Here is a 23,515-nt window from a genome sequence, read left to right on the forward strand (position 1 = left end):
TCATAGGGTATTCATGATTATAGATAACATCACACTGCATTTCTGGTGGTACTTCACGAGGACATGCTGAAGCACTTGATAGTATATTCACAGTTTACCTGAAAGCATTGGCAAAGAAATGCATTTTCCTTAGTCGCCACTATACATGTTTACTGTAATGTCACCATGTGTTTCTCATAATGGCCACAGGAGGCCAAGTGCAATAATATTGTGGTTCAGTACTACATGTTTGTATCTGTTTTTCTTCCATTGTTATTATTATTATTATTATTATTATTATTATTATTGTTGTTGTTGTTATTTGTCACCATTTGCCTCTGTGAAGCACCTAGTTTTTTTACAGTCAGATGTTTGAGCAGAACAACTTTAGGACTCCATAAAAATTATGCAATGGGTCTGTGTGTGAATTTTCATAGACAAATAGAGCATGGGAAATGGGAAAATGGACCAGTGTGAGGACTAGTTTTGTAAAGAATCATTTAGATGCTTGAAATAAACCGGTGATTAAGAAAAGCTTAATTATTGATTCAAAGGAAGATTCAAATGTCAAGAACAGCTATGTAACTAATGTGTCAAAAATTATTCTATTCAAGCCCTAGCTATGTTGTACATAGATAGTTCTGTTGGTGTGATATTTAACTGTTAATAAAAAGTTCAGAATAAGAAATTGAAAAATAATAGTCACATGTCTTGTAAAATAATTTTTCTGAAAGTAACTAAGAAAACAGATTAGAGAGACATTTGACATACCTTTGAATGGTACTCGAAATCATATACAGCAAAAAATATACTGATACAGAATTTAATGTTCAGTGTTTAACTTAGAATCTTGGAACTTCAAAGCATGCTAGAAGGACGTTTGTCTAATGGTTTATGTAGGCAGTGCAGTCTCATTTTCTGTATGTGATCTCAAGCATCATTCAAAGCCGCATCAAATGTTTCCCTAATATTTTGCATTTCTTACTTTTAAACAAATCATTTCACAAAACATTTGACAGATTTTTCAAATTTTGATTTTTATCACAGTATTCTCTATTGCTTATAATAAGTAATATTTATTTATGACAGACTGTTTCAACTTTATTGCCATTTTCAAGTACGTCTAGATTACAAGATTGTTAAGGCTTTTGTGGCCACTTGCTGAAAAACTAGCCTATTGGCTTCTGTCTTGGGTTCTTTGGCCAATGTTCATCTAGTGATTTTACTGACGTTTCGCCAGCTCGAGTGGCTGAAGCCGAGCTTGCGGCCACAGACTATATGTACCTGACGCGCCAACATCCGAGAGCTTCTCTGCAGTCCTTTCCAGTGTAGTTCTCTTCTTGTTACCTGTGAGGTTGTTTGCTGCAGTACAGGAAGCCAGGATCCGTTTACCTTAAGGCTTTCTTGTTGAAACTGTTTGCGTGTTTTTGTATTTCTAGAGCTTCTCTGAACAAGCACGTGTGATAGTGATTCTTTACATGTACTTCCGTTTCGGCGAATTGTATTACGTGGTCGGTCTCACTCAGTGCATGCTCTGCCATGGCCGATTTCTCCACCTGCCCCAACCTACAATGTCGCTTACGTTCTTTGATCCTGGTGTTGATTAATCGTCCAGTCATTCTGACGTAAACTTTTCCACATGTGCATGGTATACATGATATTCCCGACATTGCAGGTGGATCCCTTTTATCCTTTGTTGGTCGAAGACACTCTTTGATCTTTCTAGTCGGTTTGAAAATCGTCTTTACGCCACATTTGCGCAATATACAGCCGATTGTGTCCGTCACTCTGGGAATGTATGGCAGAAAGGCTGTATCCGACATTTCTTTTTCTGATTGCTTACTTCGCCGAGTGTTTGGCTCTGTTACACTTCTAATATAATTTGTGGAATACCCATTGCTTCTCAGAACACTTTCCAGGTGTTGCATTTTGCATCTCAGGTGCTGCGGCTCACATATTCGTCCTGCTCGCATTACGAGCATATTAATCATGCCTCTTTTCTGGCTCGGGTGGTGGTTTGATAATTTGTGCAGGTATCGGTCTGTGTGTGTCGGTTTTGAATAAATGCTGTGTCCCAGGTTTTCGCCATCCCTTGTGAGCAGCACAAGTAGAAATGGCAGTTCTTTTTTTCTTTTTCTACTTCCATGGTAAATTTTATTTTGGCATGGAGGCTGTTCAAGTGTCTTAGGAAGTCACCGAGCTGTACTTGACCATGGCTCCACACAATGACAATGAAAGTATCATCAATGTACCTCTACTACACCTTAGGTTTTCAAGTCGCCAGGTCCAGTGCCTGTGCTTTGAATTGTTCCATGAAGAAGTTGGCCACCACTGGACTAAGAGGACTACCCATGGCGATGCCTTCCAGCTGTTCATAGAAATCACCATTCCACGTGAAATAGCTCGTGGTTAGACATGCATGGAAGAGCTTCTTGATGTCTTGCGGGAAAATGGAACCGATCTGCTCCAGAGCGTCACTGAGTGGCACTTTCGTAAACAAAGAAACAACATCAAAGCTGGCCAGGATGTTGTTTGGTGCAAGTTTCAGTTTGGTCAGCTTCTCAATGAAGTGACGGACAGAATCGGCAGTATATTGTGCAAACATGGTGTAAAGATGATTTTCAACCGACAAGGAAGATCAAAGAGTGTCTTAGATCAGCAAAGGAGAAAAGGGACACACTTGCAATGTCGGGAATATACCGTATACCATGCACATGTGGAAAAGTTTATGTCGGAATGACTGGATGATCAATCAACACCAGGATCAAAGTACATAAGCGACATTGCAGGTTGGGGCAGGTGGAGAAATCGCCCGTGACAGAGTGTGCACTGAGTGAGACCGACCACGTAATAAAATTAGACGACACAGTAGCTCTGGCTGTAGAGAAGAACTTATCATACGCGCTTGTTCAGAGAAGCTATAGAAATAAAAAAAAACACATGAACAGTTTCAACAAGAAAGAGGAAAGCCTTAAGGTAAACAGATCCTGGCTTGCCGTACTGCAGTGAACAACTGTCACAGGTAGCAAGAGGAGAACCACATCAGAAATGACCACAGGGAAGCTCTCGGACGTTGGCGTGCCAGTTACATATAGTCTGCGGCCGCGAGCTCGGCTCCAGTTCACCACCGGCAATGGAGGGTAAAGCTTTGACAATGCCATCCACTCCTATTGGCGAAACGTCAGTAAAATCATTAGATGAACATCGGGCAAAGAACCCGAGACAGAAGCCAATAGGGAGTTACGTCTAGATTGATGTGATGTCCATATTACTTTGTTAGTGGGCTGTTTTATAACTATCACTGCTGTAGTAAGGTGGTAAATGATGTCCAGATGTTGAAAATAAAATGTTAATTATGATGTGACAGCAGTTAGACAGTTCTATTCTTGCGACGTCATATCACTATCAAATATATATGCTGTTGGCCCTAAAGAAGAAAAATTTTCTCTCTTTTTAACAACCTACACACACTGTTCTAAAACACTACAGTCTCGACAGTAAATATTCTACTAAAGGGTGTAGACATTATTTATTTTATCTATTGTACTGACCTTCCATAACTTATATCTCAGAGCTCTGTGCACTGAAAACTTGTCTTCATTCTCCAATAGAGAGGAAGCAGGAAGGAAAGATAGATAGAAATATTGCTGTCAACTACAATTATATTAAATATCATAAATGGTGGTGGTGGTGGTGGTGGTGGTGGTGATGATGACAGTTATGATGATGATGTAAGTGAGACCTAGTCATTTGTTTCATATTTCCTGGTGTCAAGAGCCCGAATACACAAGAGACAGCCGATGACAGTCCATTCAGAATGTGTATTACCTAGTAGGAAGTTAAAGATATTAACTCATGGTTGCATTCATTGCTTGTTGGCTTCCATTATTTAAATAAGTTATGATGTGTAATTTGTTCTGCTATAACTGCTTGATGAAAGCAAATGATTTATTTTTATAAAAACTAAAGGCTTTTTCTCATTGTGTAAATGAACTAGCAGCTCAGTGTGACTGGCTGAAGTTGTTACGTACTTCCAGCTTACATTATAAAATAAAACCATGTATTATATTTTACATGTAATTGTTATTTGCATGGGTTGAACTCATTGCCTAGCTTTACATCACATGATTTTTCATATTTGAACACTGAACAAGTTTTGCTTCATAGACAACTATACTGATTGATATACTAAATATAGTTAGAACTTGTTTTCAGTAAATGATTGTTTCAGATTTACCCAATACCATGCTTCCTATTTACTACACTGAGGTGACAAAAGTCATGGGATAGTGATATGCACATGTACAAATGGCGACCTTATAGTGCACACAAGGTGTGAAAGCACAGGTCATTGGCAAAGGTCATTTGTACACAGGTGATATATATGAAATGGTTTCCAATGTGATTATGGCCACACAATGGGAATTAACAGACTTTGAACATGGAATATTCCGAGATCAATAGTGTCAAGAGTGTGCCGAGAATACTAAATTTCATGCATTATCTCTCACCACAGACAGTACAGTGGCTGACTACCTTCACTTAATGACTGAGAGCCGTAGCATTTGCGTAGAGTTGTCAGTGCTAACAGACAAGCAACTGTGTATGAAATAACCACAGAAACAAAAACACATCTCCTGCAGTATCTCTCCTGGGCCCATGACCATATTGGTTGGACCCTCGTTGAGAGGAAAACTGTGGCCTGTTCAGATGAGTCCCAATTTTAGTTGGTAAGAGCCGATTGTAGGATTCGAGTCTGGCACAGACCCCACAAAGCTGGACCTAAGTTGTCAACAAGGCACTGTGCAAAATGGTGGCTGCTCCATAATTGCATGAGCTGTGTTTACGTTGAATGGACTAGGTCCTCTCTCCCAATTGGACCGATCATTGACTGGAGATGTTCAGCTACTTGGAGACCATTTGCAGCCATTCATGGACTTCATATTACCTTCCCAAACAGTGGCGGAATTGTCACTGGACCACAATTGCTGATGACTGGTTTGAAGAACATTCTGAACGTTTAGAGTGAATGATTTGGCCACCCATATCACCCAACATGAATCCCATGGAACATTTATGGGACATAATCAACAGGTCAGTTCATGCACAAAATCCTCCACCAGCAACAGTTCCACAGTTATAGATGGCTGCAGGGGCAGCATGGCTCAATATTTCTGCAGGAGGCTTCTACAGTACATGCCACATGAAGTTGCTGCACTGTGCCTGGCAAAATGAGGTCCGACGTGATATTAGGAGGTATCTCATAACATTTGTCACCTCAGTGTATATCATTTACATTTTTAAATAAATTCTTTTGTCAATTTGGTTTTCCAATAATTAAAGTGAGTAGTGCAATTCCCTATGTAAAGGAAGTAATGATTATGAGACATGTAGTTCAGGAAAAGAAAAATATGCTCTTATATATCTGTCTGCTGTCTGCTTGTATCTGTGTATGTGCGGATGGATATGTGTGTGTGTGCGCGAGTGTACACCTGTCCTTTTTTTCCCCTAAGGGAAGTCTTTCCGCTCCCGGGATTGGAATGACTCCTTACCCTCTCCCTTAAAACCCACATCCTTTCGTCTTTCCCTCTCCTTCCTGAAGAAGCAACCATCGGTTGCGAAAGCTAGTAATTCTGTGTGTGTGTTTGTGTGTTTTGTTCATGTGCCTGTCTGCCGGCGCTTTCCCGCTTGGTAAGTCTTGGAATCTTTGTTTTTAAAATATGCTCTTAGCTTGATAAGTGGTTTCAGAACAGAGAAGAAGTGTGTAGTTAATGTTTTAAGTGGCAATTTACCAGTGCCGAGAGCAAGAGGACAACTGAAAGAACGGAAGTAAAAATAAAAGAAAACATTATACCTGGCAACTAAACTAGCTCTGTCCTGTGCTGCAGTTTACCTACAGATACACTACCCTCTGGTTTTATATATGTCACTTCATTTGTAGCCTTCCTAGTGTTTTTATATCTACATCAATGTTCTGCAAGCCTTCTTACATTGTATGGCAGAGGGTACTTGTGTACAACTGCCACCTAAGCCTTATCTGTGTGTAATTAGTATATACATTCCAGTCTCCGCCTAAAGCAACAAAATGTAGTTATGCTTCTCTTTGCTGCTAACCATTTCAGATCTAGTAATTATGATGATGATGATGATGATGATGAAGCCCCATACTCTGAGACAGAGCATAGGGGAGCGATGCGGGAGACCCGCACCGCCGTACTAGGTAAGGTCCTAGTGGAGGTGGTTTGCCATTGCCTTCCTCTGACCGTAATGGGGATGAATGATGATGATGAAGATGACACAACAGCACCCAGTCATCTCAAGGCAGGAAAAATCCCTGACCGCGCCGGGAATCGAACCTGGGACTCCATGCTTTGGAAGCGAGAACACTACCTCGAGACTACGAGCAGCGGACCTAGTAATTATAAACAGGCATAAACAGTTAGGGCCAGTAATATTGTAGTCAGTGCCTGACTGTGTAACTGTTTTGACAAGTTATTTGATAGATAAAATTATGGGTTAGCACCTTTATTAGAGTGTGAAGAACATGTAGAAATAAAGAAAGCCTTTTTGATGATGGCTGTTATATCCTGGCAGTATTATCCTAACTGATTTGGAGCAAGCTAAGGTGAATAATCATAAAAGATGCTCATGAGGATAGCAAAAGTGTGTAATATATTCAGTGCCCCCTGTGTTTGTGGAAGACAGTCTAAAAAATTAAAACTGCGAAATTTACATTTTATATACATTTTTATGTTCATTTCAGCTTTATATTTGCTGGTGTGACAAAAGAACAATGAAAGAAGTTACATTACCTAGAAATGGTTCAGTTTATCCGTGGCCATTGAATCATGTTGTTAACTGGCAGAAGAGGAGTCAGGTTATGAAGAAATTATCAGTTCTCGGATGGGCAAACAAAACATTAGAGGAGGTATGTTTCTTTAACTTCTGTGACTTTCTCTATTTTTTCCTCTTTATAGATTTTCTTTAAAAGATAACATACTGTTTTTTAACAACACTGTGACCCTAAATTAACGTTAACAACTTCAAATTAAGTGTCCATGTTGCATGAATCATAAAATGTATTCAGTTGCTTTCTAAATACTTCTGTGCTTTCATTTATGAACTCTTTATAAAAAGAATATCACCACAGTGAAGGAGAGGAAAGAGTTTTATCTTAAAGAAAGATAGGTCTGTTCATTTGAAATGGTGGACAGTATTCCTGATTCTTCCTGGAATCCTTAGAGTTCACAGTGGAAGATTCCCAACAGGGCTTTTGGAAGCAGTTGCAATTTGCATGTATCAGTATCTACAGACTATAGCCTAGAAGAGAAATTGAAATTGTGTACGAACACTCACTAGGGCTCAACTCAAAGCTTTATTATGACAGTACTTGTCTCCTAGTGTCAGAAGCTTTTGTTACAGTGTACCTTCTGCTGCGCACTGAAAATTTTATTGAAGTTGAAATTTGGATGTATAACTACAAGTTGTGAGGAACAAACATTATTTGCTTGACCTCTTCATATAGAATGTGAATAGTTTCTTCAAATAGCTCATTTGTAACAACAGAAGAAATGTTTGTGAAGACATTATTATTACTTCATGTTGAAATGCAGACCATTGTAGACTATTAAGGGCTAAAGAAACAAAATATCGTGTTTACCTGATTATAACATGAGTTTTTTTCCCCCGATTCATCATTCAAACAATACACTGTTGTCTTATATTTGCAGATTAAACTATTACTGCTGAGGTCACCATTTTTATGTTATTTAGTAGAGTATTTGGGGGTCATCTTACATTTAGAGGTGAAGCTTTGGCTGTTGAGGTCACATACAGAGTTCTCCTGAAGAATGCAGAAGGGCAAGGCTCGGCAAATGATATTAATGCTCCAACAGGCTCGAGATTTCCCAGTATACCTAGGCACTTGATACAATCATGTGACATTGACTTGCATGGCACTAGTGCCCGAGATACGCAAGAAACTATGAACTAGCCACGGTGACTGTCTATTGTTCTGATTAAAATTTGATAATTTTGTGAAACAGAGAAGGAAATAGAATTTAATGCTATCACGTTACAAACTTTTGTTGTATTTGAACAGGTTTGCAATAAACATTCTAATGCATGTACAGGTACAGTGTACAATCATCAATGTTGCTTCTTAAATAAAGGTAACATTCCAAAACAGACATGTACTCCTTCCAAAATCATTACTTGTTTCAGAGTCCATACCAATATTTTATTTGGCTATGAGAGACTTTGATAATTATTGTTTTTCTAAGTGCATTGCAAATGAGAAAGTCAGTCACTGTCACATATTAGAATACTGGAATTATTCATTACCAACTTTAGAACATGGTGGTGACATTCAGTTGAAATGAGAAGGAAAATTAATCCAGACCATAATTGTTAATCGCAAGAATAAATTGTAGTTGCAAGACCTGTCATGGAGATAGTATCAACAGATGTCACTAGATCGCAGGATGAGCAAAAGTTCAAGAATGGGACTGAATTATAATTGTAAACTTTTATTTATGTATTAGTTGTTTGTTTTTTTAAATGTATCACCTGTTCACTAGAAGATATTGCAACCTGTCTTTCAAGTTGTTCAAGGTCAGCACTTCAGAAGAGTTGGAGGGGGATCAGAGACACCAGCTTGGTTGAGAACTATTATGATTGTTGGTAGGGGAACGATAATCGAGCAGCAAATTTCATCATGTTGGAATCTGTTTTTCACAATTGCTCGAGGTCAGCACTTAGGAAGGGTTGGAAAGGGGACAGTGACACCAACTCAGCAGAGAACTATTACGACAGTGGGGAGGGGAGAGGTGAGTGAGCAGCAAATTTTGTTGTTGCCAACCTTGGAAATCTACACCACATGCTTTGGCTTTTATGGACATCTACCATGTATAAGCACAGTTTGCCTGAATCCACTTGTAGTAAGAATTGAATTGACTTTAAAATTGTACAAATACTCAACAATAGTATTAATTTCTGCAGGAGGTGGTAGAAGTCTAGATAGGAAGGGACCAGTGGCATAGTTACATGTTTCTTGCTACAATATGTCAGTGCTCACTGTCACGTATGTCAGAATAATAGGAAATGAGGCAGCTGGCTTTACACAGCCAATGAAAGAGCAGCAGGCAGGCAAAATGTTTTGAAGCAAGAGACATTGTGACATTCACCTGTCAGTGTGGAAGCAAAATCTGATATGTGTTTGGAAAAAACAGCAGTGTTCACAGTTCGCCACCATAATGGCAATCTCAAAAATAGAAACATATTTGGACAAAACAGCCAAATGTTTGTGGCAACAAATATATAAATTTCACAGCTATGCTATTTGGATGATGATGATTATTAGTATTATTAAAAATAGTGATACCACAGACTGCTGGGTTAGTAAGCAAAACAGGTAGAAAAGAAAGCGGTCTGAAAATTAATGTACACCATTTCTTTTTGTTTATTTTATTTCTCCTAGTATTATCAAAATGTGTGGACAATCAACAAAAGGCATAAGTTTATAATAGGTATAATTTTAACTTTTTGGCAGCTACTTCATGTCAATAAAAATAATCAGATTAAATAAATAAAGGAAAGATGATTCTGCTGCTAGTGCACTCACAAAGTGATATACTATGAGATATATTTTGCAATTCTTTTAGAATTTATGCTATTACAAGTTGTTTTATTTTTTTATGGCCAAAGCAGTTTTCACGTATTTGTTGCTCATTGTTAGGGAACTGTTTATTTTTTAGGTGTACGAAGAAGTAGAAACCTGCTGTAATGCCTTATCTGAGCGACTGGGTGACAAGCCATATTATTTTGGAGACAAGTAAGTTTTACCTTCCCTCATTTGTATGTTCCAGTTACCAGCTTTTAATAATTAATGTAACAAACAACACATTTATATTTTAGTCACATGGATTCTCTCCTTCCATTTGATACCCTGTATTCAAAATTGAGCCAGCATGTTAAATATATGCATAAAATGGGAATTATTGAAAGCAGCGTACAATTTTGTAAATTATAAAAAGTCAGAGAAGTTTAATAAAGGATTTAATTGCTGATATTGTGCACATCCACATGGCTGTTTAATTAACGTTACTTGTAGTAATACGCTAGATGCAACTTTCATATCATTTTGTTAAAAATGTCAAGTTTTGAGATGTGAGATAGGATAATCAGAGGAAGTGTTTAAACCACACAGTAGTCCACCTTTCCCTTTTTCTCAGCAGGCATTGTATAATGGGGTCTTCAATTCTTAATGTTCAGTGATCTGTGTTTGAAACAGGTGTTGATCATTTAAGTATGTTGCAACACATCCCTCATCCACATCTATAGTCATAAAATACTGTGTGTCCTTGTTATTTCATGGGTTGTCACATTGTCTTCTCTTGTCTTCTCTGGGATATGATGCTAGTCTCAGATCCAATTTCTAATATGAAGAAACATTAAGTAGTACAAGGATTTTGTTATTCAGGTGGCTTCCAATTGTTTTTCAATGAAATAAAGTTTCTAAACTATGAAACAACTATATTCTCTAATATTCGCACACTATTAATAAAAGGTACAGGGTGACACACAGGAGACAGATGGTTTTTAATGAAATAATACTCAGCCAACTTTAAAATTAATGCATGTTTATTTACACAAAATCAAAGCTCATTTTTTGCCATTTTAGTTAACAAAGTTAATTGTGAGAAATAATGTCGTCAAGGTGATGTCCATTATTTCGAATGCAGGACTCAAGTTTTTTTCTTAGAATCCTCCGTCACACGGACTAAAATTTCTGCAGGGATGGCAGCAATTTCTTGAATGATTGCATTCTTCAACTCGTCCAAATTTCGTGGTTTGTGGTTACAGACACAGTTCTTAAGGTACACCCACAGAAAAAAGTCACATACTGACAAGTCGGGAGATCTGGGAGGCCAAGGAACATTGCCAAAACATGAGATAATCTGGCCAGGAAATATGCGTCTAAGAACTGTCATTGAAGTGTTTGTGGTGTGCGATGTTGCCCCATCCTACTGGAACCAAACGCATTTTAAAGGGATTCGTCATCTTCTTAGTTCTGGTTTCAAGTATGTTTCAAGCATACGAATGTAACAAACCAAATTAACAGTAACTATGGCCCCGTTCTCTTCAAAAAAATAATGTCCAATAATGTCAACAGAGCCAAGAGCACACCAGACTGTTACTTTTTCTGAGTGTAGAGCATGCTGGTGGATAAGGTGTGGATGCTCTGGAGCCCAGTAACGCAGTTTTTGCTTATTCACGGTCCCGTTTAAATGAAAATGAGTTCCATCGCTCATCAATAGAATTTCATTTTCATTCTGTCCCAAAATCACTTGCATTCTGTAAGCGAAGTCTTCTCGTAGAGCAAAATCAGTCACCTTACGTTGTTGGACAATGAGCATTTTGTAGGGATGGAATTTTAATTCTTTATGCAAAATTCATCTAACTGATTCACGATTGATTCGTAACTCACTAGCATGACACCTAGCTGATTGTCCTGGGCTTCTGACTGCCACTTGTCTTATACTTTCAACATTTTCTAGTGTCGTTACTCTGCATCTCGGACCAGTTGATCTGAAATTTTCCACCCATCTGAGGATTCTGTTACGGCTCAGAACAGCTCCATGTCGACCGGCATTACACCGCGCATGAAACAATCGCTGCGTAGCAATAATAGACTCAACACGTTTCACGAAACTGTCATAGACAAACACTCGATGGTGCAAGTCCCACTGTCCATAGTGACTGAGTAAATGAAATGGCATCTTGTGTGGATCAGAACTATCCCCACCATGACCACCTCCCACCACCGCACCCTCAGTACTACGCAGTTCAAAACTGTCAGTCTCCCATGTGTCACCCTGTACTTTTACCTTTAGAACTATTGCAAAAACACATTATCTACATTTACAATACCTCTTCTGCTAAGGCTGCCTATTTCACATCGTTTTCCCACCAAGGCTGTTCATTTGCAATTTCTCTCCCATCAAGACTGCACAGTGAAGAAGAATATAATATAAAATCAAAGAGTTTACAGCTTTGGTGGTATTAATTACAGATACATATTTGAATCAATTAATAAAAACAAATGTAGAAAAATTCAAATAAAATGCTACAATATTGATTTAAATGTATATAATATGAATATTTAAATATGAAACAACTGATTTATTAATGAATATGTGTGTATACGAAGTTATTTATATTGAACTGTAGATATTGATACTCACTGGTATTGTACATTTATTATTGTGTTTCTAACTTGATTGCATTACAAGCATCACCTTGGAAAGAAACAGAAGGATGGAAATCCTCTGATAGGCCTTTGATTGCTGTCGATTGGGCCCTGACATGAAGAATATCATATGCAAAATATTTTGAAACTTTAAAATATCGAGGTCTTTCCATGTGCCACTAACTGAAGCAGGAATTGCATCCCCATATGGAACATGCAACATGCTTATTGTTGGTACTTGCTAGGTGAGGGAACAACTGAAATGTGTAGTGTCAGGCTGATAGGGGAAAACTGCACAGAATGCATCACTCTCTTCTTTTTATTCATGTACTCCCTCTGATCATGTGCCCCCTCATTTGCCTTAACTTCAACCTCTCACCAGTTTCATAGATATCTGACACTCCAGTTACATGTGTAGGAATAATTTACTCCTGTGCATTGCTTTTTCATCTTCTTCCCATACCCCTATTCTGTTTTATCCCTGTGGATTTATACCTTCCTGCACCTGAGCAAGCATTATTTACCTGCATATTCCCGTTGTTATGCTGTGCTATACCGCTCCTCTCTTGCATCACATTCAGTTGGAGAACTGTGCCTACTATGGTGTTACTGAATATATTAAATCAGGAAACAACAAAGAAAAACAGAAAAATTCTACTGACAAGAAAGATGTGAAATGGCATTTTAAAACATGACATTAGCAGGTATCTTCTGAAAGGGTGACCTGAAATGCATGAAATGTTGCATATTCCAAGACCTTTCATGTCGTGTTGCTTGCAGTGGGGTACTGAAAATGTATGTATATGAAAATGGCCATTATTTTAAACCTCTTTCTACTCAATCCTTCTTTTTTCTTGTGACCTTGCATTTTAGATTATCTGCTGTGTGACTTTCCACTACTTATAGTTTCTTTTGTATTATTAAGTTATTATTCCCCCCCCCCCCCCCCCCATGAACCATGGACCTTGCCGTGGTGGGGAGGCTTGCATGCCTTGGCGGTACAGATAGCCATACCGTAGGTACAACCACAATGGAGGGGTATCTGTTAGGCCAGACAAACGTGTGGTTCCTGAAGAGGGGCAGCAGCCTTTTCAGTAGTTGCAAGGGCAACAGTCTGGATGATTGACTGATCTGGCCTTGTAACAATAACCAAAATGGCCTTGCTGTGCTGGTACTGTGAACGGCTGAAAGCAAGGGGAAACTACGGCCGTAATTTTTCCCGAGGGCATGCAGCTTTACTGTATGGTTAAATGATGATGGCATCCTCTTGGGTAAAATATTTCGGAGGTAAAATAGTCCCCCATTCGGATCTCCGGGCGGGGACTACTCAAGAGGATGTTGTTATCAGGAGAAAGAAAACTGGCGTTCTATGGATCGGAGCGTGGACTGTCAGATCCCTTAATCGGGCAGGTAGGTTAGAAAATTTAAAAAGGGAAATGGACAGGTTAAAGTTAGATATAGTGGGAATTAGTGAAGTTCAGTGGCAGGAGGAACAAGACATCTGGTCAGGTTACTACAGGGTTATAAATACAAAATCAAATAGGGGTAATGCAGGAGTAAGTTTAATAATGAATAGGAAAATAGGAAAGCTACTACAAACAGCATAGTGAACACATTATTGTGGCCAAGATAGATACGAAGCCCACACCTACTACAGTAGTACAAGTTTATATGCCAACGAGCTCTGCAGATGACGAAGAAATTGAAGAAATGTATGATGAAATAAAAGAAATTATTCAGATAGTGAAGGGAGATGAAAATTTAATAGTCATGGGTGACTGCAATTCGAGTGTAGGAAAAGGGAGAGAAGGAAACGTAGTAGGTGGATATGAATTGGGGCTAAGAAATGAAAGAGGAAGCCGCCTGGTAGAATTTTGCACAGAGCATAAAGAAGTCATAGCTAACACTTGGTTTAAGAATCATGAAAGAAGGTTGTATACATGGAAGAACCCTGGAAATACTAATAGGTATCAGATAGATTATATAATGGTAAGACAGAGATTTAGGAACCAGGTTTTAAATTGCAAGACATTTCCAGGGGCAGATGTGGACTCTGACCACAATCTATTGGTTATGACCTGTAGATTAAAACTGAAGAAACTGCAAAAAGGTGTGAATTTAAGGAGATGGGACCTAGATAAACTGAAAGAACCAGATGTTGTACAGAGTTTCAGGGAGAGCATAAGGGAACGATTGTTAAGAATGGGGGAAATAAATACAGTAGAAGAAGAATGGGTAACTTTGAGGGATGAAGAAGTGAAGGCAGCAGAGGATCAAGTAGGTAATAAGACAAGGGCTAGTAGAAATCCTTGGGTAACAGAAGAAATATTGAATTTAATTGATGAAAGGAGAAAATATAAAAATGCAATAAATGAAGCAGGCAAAAAGGAATACAAACGCTCAAAAATGAGGTCGACAGGAAGTGCAAAATGGCTAAGCAGGGATGGCTAGAGGACAAATGTAAGGATGTAGAGGCTTATCTCACTAGGGGTAAGATAGATACTGCCTACAGGAAAATTAAAGAGACCTTTGGAGAAAAGAGAACCACTTGTATGAACATCAAGAGCTCAGATGGAAACCCAGTTCTAAGCAAAGAAGGGAAAGCAGAAAGGTGGAAGGAATATATAGAGGGTCTATACAAGGGCGATGTACTTGAGGACAATATTATGGAAATGGAAGAGGATGTAGATGAAGATGAAATGGGAGATACGATACTGTGTGAAGAGTTTGACTGAAAGACCTGAGTCGAAACAAGGCCCCCAGAGTAGACAACATTCCATTGGAACTACTAACAGCCTTGGGAAAGCCAGTCCTGACAAAACTCTACCATCTGGTGAGCAAGATGTATGAGACAGGCAAAATACCCTCAGACTTCAAGAAGAATATAATAATTCCAATCCCAAAGAAAGCAGGTGTTGACAGATGTGAAAATTACCGAACAATCAGTTTCATAAGCCATAGCTGCAAGATACCAGCACGAATTCTTTACAGACGAATGGAAGAACTAGTAGAACTGACCTCAGGGAAGATCAGTTTGGATTCGGTAGATATACTGGAACACGTGAGGCAATACTGACCTTACAACTTATCTTAGAAGAAAGATTAAGAAAAGGCAAACCTATGTTTCTAGCATTTGTAGACTTAGAGAAAGCTTTTGACAATGTTGAATGGAATACTCTCTTTCAAATTCTAAAGGTGGCAGGGGTAAAATACAGGGAACGAAAGGCTATGTACAATTTGTACAGAAACCAGGTGGCAGTTATAAGAGTCGAGGGGCATGAAAGGGAAGCAGTGGTTGGGAAGGGAGTAAGACAGGGTTGTAGCCTCCCCCCGATGTTATTCAATCTGTATATTGAGCAAGCAGTAAAGGAAACAAAAGAAAAATTCGGAGTAGGTATTAAAATCCATGGAGAAGAAATAAAAACTTTGAGGTTCGCCGATGACATTGTCATTCTGTCAGAGACAGCAAGGGACTTGGAAGAGCAGTTGAATGGGATGGACAGTGTCTTGAAAGGAGGATATAAGATGAACATCAAGAGAAGTAAAACGAGGATAATGGAATGTAGTCGAATTAAGTCGGGTGATTCTGAGGGAATTAGATTAGGAAATGAGACACTTAAAGTAGTGAAGGAGTTTTGCTATTTGGGGAGCAAAATAACTGATGATGGTCGAAGTAGAGAGGATATAAAATGTAGACTGGCAATGGCAAGGAAAGCGTTTCTGAAGAAGAGAAATTTGTTAACATCGAGTATAGATTTAAGTGTCAGAAAGTCATTTCTGAAAGTATTTGTATGGAGTGTAGCCATGTATGGAAGTGAAACATGGGCGATAAATAGTTTGGACAAGAAGAGAATAGAAGCTTTCGAAATGTGGTGCTACAGAAGAATGCTGAAGATTAGATGGGTAGATCACATAACTAATGAGGAAGTATTGAATAGGATTGGGGAGAAGAGAAGTTTGTGGCACAACTTGACAAGAAGAAGGGATCGGTTGGTAGGACATGTTCTGAGGCATCAAGGGATCACCAATTTAGTATGGGAGGGCAGCGTGGAGGGTAAAAATCGTAGAGGGAGACCAAGAGATGAATACACTAAGCAGATTCAGAAGGATGTAGGTTGCGGTAGATACTAAGAGATGAAGAAGCTTGCACAGGATAGAGTAGCATGGAGAGCTGCATCAAACCAGTTTCAGGACTGAAGACAACAACAACAACAACAACAACAAGTTATTATTTCAGAATTGTCTGAAAACGGCCACTTTTGCATGAAGCACCATGTTATAAGGTGCTTGTTAATTCTTCTGTGGTGTGCACTACTTTCTGTGAAGTACATTTCTTCCATCAGCATCATTTTGCATCATAGTTTATACTAATTTGCAAGATTTTGAACACATCTGAATGTGTATTTTTCCTTAAAAATAGCATTAGTTTCATAATTGTTTTTATGTTATTGTTACTGAATTTGACATTGTACTCATAATTCATTTTAAAATAGATGTGTAATCATCATGTCCATTTATAATTACTTGATTTTTTTGACACTCTTGTTTTTATTTTTCAGTCCAACAGAGTTGGATGCCTTGGTATTTGGACACGTGTTTAGCATCTTAACAACTCCATTGCCAAACAACAAATTTGCAGCCATTCTCCGAGGCTATTCAAACATAATTCAGTTGTGCAAATTGATTGAAAATAAATATTTCAAAAGGATTAGTCAGTAAATTGTGCTAATTTTGTACAAAGTAGTTTTTGTTATAAGACAGTTGTAATTCTGAAGTTTATTAATAAAGTTGCTTGTTTAGTTTTCTTATATGCGTGAAAGAAATAACATTTCTGTCAAATAATTAGTGTTCCTGTATGCCGACATGGCATTCTCTGTCAGCGTTTTGACTACATGACCTGGAATGAGGAGTGTCTTCTTCTCTTCCCTAGGTATCCCTTCCAAAGTGTTATGCTACCTTTCAGCCAATCTTTGTGATTTCAGTGTACAACTGTGTGCTTCTCCTTCTTTAAAATCCTTACCCCATGGGTAGAGACAGGAAATATAATTTTCTTTTTTTGTCATTGTCTGCCTGTTTTGTTTATTTTCACCCAATTTTGACATTTGTTTTTGCTGATTTTGATATTATTAGGTTTGTCCATAAAATAATGCCCCAGTATTTTTTTTATAGCACTTTAGTGCCAGAACAGCTGCCCAGAACCAAAATTTGAACACAGAAAATAAAGTACTTGTAGCACAACACCAGACATGTGGCAATGTGCACATATCCTGCTGAGATGGAAAATTACTTTTCTATTGATTTCTGAATGGATTTGTATCCTGTTAGAGACCATCTCCATAGCTGAGTGTCAGCATGGCTGACTGCCATGTGTAGAACGTGGTTTTGACTCGTGAGGCTATCAGGGATTTTTCATGTTACTTGACCGAGTAGTAGCAGCTCCATGTAATGAAAACTGACCAAGGCCAGGAGAGTGATTTGTTGACCCCACATCCCTTTTACACTGCATCCAATAACAAAGTTGGCAGAGGATGACATGGCAGTTGTTTTGTACTGATGGTCGTGCCAGGACTGGTGAAAGGTGTTAACAAGAGTTTTTTGTATCCATTCAGAATACCTTACATGGCCATTCTAGGCACGTTAATAGAATTAAGTATCATCCCATGGTCGAAATAAGAACCTAGAACTGTGAACATAGACTTACATGGATCTGTAATCATAAGAGATACAACCCAGTGTTACACTGTTTCCATCTACTCTGCCTGGAGTATTTGCCCTTCACTTTACTCAGAACCTTGTTGGTTTAAACATCAAAACTTCATTTGTCCTTAATAATGAAGGAATTTTTATTTTCAACTTGAAATACAGATAATGGTTTCATCCAGTGGTGTAAGATTTTCCTCTACTTTTGCACAACAAATCATACCAAAAGGGAGATCTTTAATGCAGTTCATGAGTTAAACTGCATATTTTTGTGGTATGCAAGTATAAATGTGAAAATTGCCACATCAACATGGCAGCCACGTGGATTCTTTCTATCAGGCAATCACAGCACAGGACAGATGACATCATGCAAATGTACTTCTGGCTGTAAAATGGAACACTGAACATGTTTATTTCAATTTTTATTATGTTATTCTGGGCAGGAATACACTCGTCGGTGCAACAGGGGGTCCTTTGGTTTGCTCTAGGAGGAGATTGGAGTGGATACTATAACAATATTAGCTCACTTTATTATAACATAGATAAGAAGAATAACTTAATTTTGTACAATCAATTTCCACAGGAAAGTCATGAGCATTTACAGCTGTCTGTACATTAATGAATCACTTGACACAGACAAAATACAGATCTCTCACTCAGAGTACATTTAGCAATAACTTTCATGTAGTGTTCTGCCTAATATATTAATCACACACCTGACCCACTAAGAGACACTGCTGTTGTCTTATGCAGTGATCGCGGACTGTGTTGAGATGTCATGTGCTTGGCTGTAAGTACGAGAGCCGATGTGCCAGTGTGGCGAAACGTTTTCTGTGCATGGCTACACTGGTGTTGCTCATTCATCAGTGCGACTTGCAGCGACTATCTTTTCTTGTGGTTGCATTGTGAGGTGCTAACCTTGCTTTCGCACCCTGCTCTTTGAATGACACCACAGTACTCCCTGCCCCAAACCTCCACGCCAGCATCATGTAGTAGCATATGGCGATGGTACGGAAGGGGGAGGGGGGACTAAATGTGGACGCAGATGAGGAGACTCAGAGTTTAACTGTACCTGATGGCAGCTCCCTTCCCATGCCCTGGTATCCACCTCGCGAGTGACCATGGATGCCTACCAAAATACTGGTTACATGATGCACGCCTGCATCTGGATACTGTAGTCAGGTGAACAGCAAGGGGATCTTCTGGGGTGGCATGATGAACATCTTGGGGTGCTGCAGCATGCCCGTGGACATTGGTTCAGGCTGCAGGATGCCAATGGCGATGACCTCAGTGGAGGGTCAACCTCCATGGGCACCACCATGGATGGTGGCGGCTGCGTCTGGCAGAAAGGTGGAGGTGACTTCTGTTGTTGACCTTAACAGCATGCTAGGTCTGTGGGAAAAAATTCTGTGGCAGTGTCTCTGACATGCTCAGAAACACACCGCAGATGGATATGGCGATGCCAATGCAGCCCATGAAATTGTGCTCACAACTCTGTTTCTTGCCAAACACTTTAAAAAACATTTCATCCCGCAGCTGAAACAAAATGTTTCTGTAGCAGCTGTAGAAGTTGCTACAGGACATGGTGTCTTTGTCTGTGTAATAATACTGCCGGCGACTTCCTGTCACATGGCAATGAGCGCTAGGAGGACAGAGAATTTTTTAAGGCTTGTTGGCATGTGTAGAAGAAACAGAGGTTCTCCATGTGACTTTGAACTTTCTAATGAATCATTCAGCTTCACAGTTAGTCTGAGGGTGAAAAGGTGCATTAGTCACATGGTGGTTGCTGTTGACAGTACAAAACTGTTGAAAATAAAAAGTAATGTGAATTGTGGTCCATTGTCCAAGGCAATAGCCGTGGGAAGACCTTAAAGACAAAAAAAATAGAAGACAAAGCTGATACTGTACTTGTAGTAGTGATGAATGCCATGATAAAAACCCTAGGAAATTTACTCTGTGTGTCCACTATCAACAACCATTGGGTGATCCAGAAGTGACTTGGGAAATTCGTATGGATGAGTTGCCATGGTCCAGACTGACACGGCCACTCAAAAAGGCATTGTGATGGAGCTGATTGATGTTATGCATGCACAATGCAATGAGAGGTCATTTGCTCAGTCTGGACATCCATGCACAATGACGATGGGTGAGTTGCTTTTCACGAGCTACATCCCAGTGGCCTTGATGCAATAAAGACAAAACTTCCTGCTGCAGGGACTGAGGAATCATAACATGCACATTGTCATTCTGCAAATGTAACAGCAGAAAACCTGACAATGCAAATAGTGCACGGTGATGCGAAAAATTGCAACACGCCACTGGATGGGGAATTGTTTCAAACTATGTGGCCACCTATAGCGTTCATATTGCAAAAAAATGTTAAGAACTGGGTCAGAAGCAGATGCTGTTGCAATTCACTGAAAATTTTGAATACTTTCAAAATCCCAAGTATCGATTTGAATCCACAATTCCTCAGATGAATCAACTGCTGTGGCAGTATTGAGTGGTAACTGAGACAAGAAGTCAGCATTCAAATGTTGGGCACTGGGTCTACGCAAAAACTCATACTGATAGTTGGACAATACCAGAGACCAACATTAGAAGTTTTGCGCTGTCCAAAGTGGGGCAGGCTTGGAAGAATTGAACAAGGCTGTTAAAGGCTGATGATCTGTAATCTAATAGAACTTCTGACTGTACACATATTGGTAGCACTTGGTAACCCCATAGATAACAGTGAACACTTATTTTTCAATTTGACTGTAATTACACTGTGCTTTGTTAAGAATTTCAAGGCAAAGCAATAGGTCTATCAGAAGAACCAATTCTGCCAGACAGCACAACCCTAATACCATGAAAAGACGCATCCACAGTTAACACTAAAGGTTACCTGGATAAAAATGAATCAAGTTACAATTTAATGCATACATTAATTGTTAAAATTCATTGTGACATTCATGGGACCACACAATAGGAACATTTTTCCAGTACAGCCAGTTCAGCAGAGCAGCAATTTGTGCAGAGTTTTTAATGAATCTGGTGTAATAAGTAAGACTCGTGACAGATTGGAGCTCCTTAATGTTACGACCACTAGCAGATCTTTTAGACAAGTTATAAGTAGCAGGATGAATTCCCTGTGTATTCATTACATGCCATAAACCATCAAATTGTTCTTAGAAGAAAGATCAATTTTCCTTTTTGTACTTTAAGCCAGCCACAGAAAGAACTTGAAACAAGCTGTCAAAATTTGTCAAATGTTCAGCAGGTGTATGATCTGCAGCTGATCATCCAAATAATCTGTACAAGAAGGGACTTCTGCTGTTAATTGTTCCAGGAACCAATGAAAAATGGCAGGAGCTGAAGTACTTCTGAACAGCAGTCTTTGAAACTGGGACGAACATAGGCGAGTATTTATCATGAAATACTGCTTGGATTGCATGTCCATCAGTAACTGTAAGCACGCCTCACATAAATTAATCTTGGAAAAGAATCTTCCCTATCAGTCTCCAAAGGAAAAAAAATCCATCATGGTTTGTGGGTTTACTGTTACTTTAAAGTCAGCTCACAGGTGTAAATGTCCTGATGGCTTTTTGAGAATTACCAAGGGCAATGCCCATTGACTCACAGAAATGGGTTGAATAACCCCTTTGTCTTTCAATCTTTGCAGTTCTGCAACCTGCTCACAAACAGCCTTATGCGAAAAACCTGTCGTTGCACATTGTCTTCAACAGTAATGTCCACTTCAAAATAAGTAGCCCTTCAGAAACCTGGTTCATACAGTTCTTTCAACTTATTACTCAAGTCAGAAACATTAGTGTGGGGCACCGAAACACTGATTTGTAACACACTGTTTTATATACACTGGGTGGACAAGTCTACACAAAGTATGTTTACACTGTTTCTAGAAAATTAAATGAAATGACACACTTTTGTAACGACTTAATTATTGGCCAGCTGCACATGACAAATACTGTTATCTTGTGTCCATTGTATGCAGACAAAACATAGGAGGCTGCTGTAGCTCTGGGGTACTGATACTTTCATATGGTTCTTTATTAACAAGGGAATCAGCTGCACCAGCATCTAACGGCAATTTTACCATCTTTTGAGCCACTCTTGACTGGACAAAAAGTTTGGTTTCTGGTTATCATACTGCATAAGTGTGAGACTTTGATTGGACTGACTTTAATTACCTCACAATTACGGAATGCACTTGTTGATAGTTACGCTGTGGCCATGTGTTTGCACTGCATTGGATGTTGCCTAAGCTGGGTTGCCTTGTAAACTCATGGTCTGAATATGACTTTGCCATCCACATTGGAAGCATTTTGCATCATGACTAGGACAAGCTTTTGTCATGATTCAGTAAGCACTGAGGATAAGTCTTCCTCACAGTATTCTGTAGTATATGTAATGTACCATGATACTGAAAGTGCTTACCTCTACATTGACTTTGTGTCTGAGCGCTGTTTTTATACACTTTATTACTAGCAGTAACTTCAGACTGAGTGTCGTGTGCACTTTGAACAACGCAAATTGGTTGGTTCAAATAGCTCTGCGCACTATGGGACTTAACATCTGAGGTCATCAGTCCCCTAGAACTTAGAACTACTTAAACCTAACTAACCTAAGGACATCACACACATCCATGCCCGAGGCAGGATTCGAACCTGCGACCGTAGCGGCCATGCGGTTCCACACTGAAGCGCGTAGAACCGCACGGCCACACCAGAACGACGCAAATACATGTAGCCTGAAACTCAGCTTCATTTGTGTCCACAAGAGTTTGAGGTTCAACAATAGCCAGATCTGTTTTCAGATCAGGCAGTGGTAATATATGCATCTGACACATTCTGTACATAACATGACATCACTATAACTGAGCCCACAAGAACACTGAAACCTACAATTCCTGTTAGCCCTTTGACTTCAGCAATCCAATGTTTGAAAGTTTATGCTAGCTGCTTCTTAAGTCTACAAAATTTAACTCTTGGTGCAGTGACATGGACTTGACTGATGTTCGGTCAGCAGCTAAACCATTTCAGTGACTAATAGTCTCAGGGCGAGAATCAGGGCACAGTTTTAAACGCAAATGGTACATGCCAATTCCAACCATTGGCAGAAAAAATGCTTTGCGGGCCATACCTGTAATGCTGCATGTGGCAAAGTGGGCCCCCAACTGAGTCCGATTTTCCGACCATTCCCCATCCTTACTACCGAAAGTGCGAAACTTACGTGCAGCAACCTGTGGCAGTGCTGCTTGCTGTGAGAAGAACGATAGTGGGTTCTTTCATTTTCTCCAGGGGAAGTGGATACTATTGCTCACAAGGTTTTAGTTCACCTGCAACATATCATTTCTGGTCCACAATAGCCAGCGAGTGCCTGGTCACTATTGTGAGTGACAGTGACAGTTGGCCAGTGTCTGTGGGGCTGTGGCTATTCTCCTGTCTAGAGGTAAAAGGCAGCTTCTCTCAGTCCAAGTAAAGGGTGCTGGCCGGGCCCGACTGGGGGGTCTGCCAAGGCGAAGGTGTTTCCTACAGAATGGCTGGTGTTTCCTGGTACTCTATGGGAACAAACTTTTGAAAGTGT

The 23,515-nt window shown here is 39.4% G+C and overlaps 1 protein-coding gene across 2 annotated transcripts in view; it reads left to right on the forward strand.

The window, feature by feature from the left end:
• Window positions 1-17,037, forward strand: part of LOC126299141 (metaxin-2) — a 49,282-nt gene extending 32,245 nt beyond the window's left edge. For both annotated transcript variants that reach the window (XM_049990909.1, XM_049990908.1), the window contains exons 5-7: window positions 6,743-6,907; window positions 9,735-9,811; window positions 16,789-17,037. In XM_049990909.1, coding sequence (XP_049846866.1) covers window positions 6,743-6,907; window positions 9,735-9,811; window positions 16,789-16,948 — 402 coding nt within the window. In that variant the 3' untranslated portion in view covers window positions 16,949-17,037. The remainder of the gene's footprint in view (window positions 1-6,742; window positions 6,908-9,734; window positions 9,812-16,788) is intronic.
• Window positions 17,038-23,515: the final 6,478 nt, after the last annotated feature.

The sequence above is a fragment of the Schistocerca gregaria genome, chromosome X (assembly GCF_023897955.1).
Source record: "Schistocerca gregaria isolate iqSchGreg1 chromosome X, iqSchGreg1.2, whole genome shotgun sequence".
Lineage (NCBI taxonomy): Eukaryota > Metazoa > Arthropoda > Insecta > Orthoptera > Acrididae > Schistocerca > Schistocerca gregaria.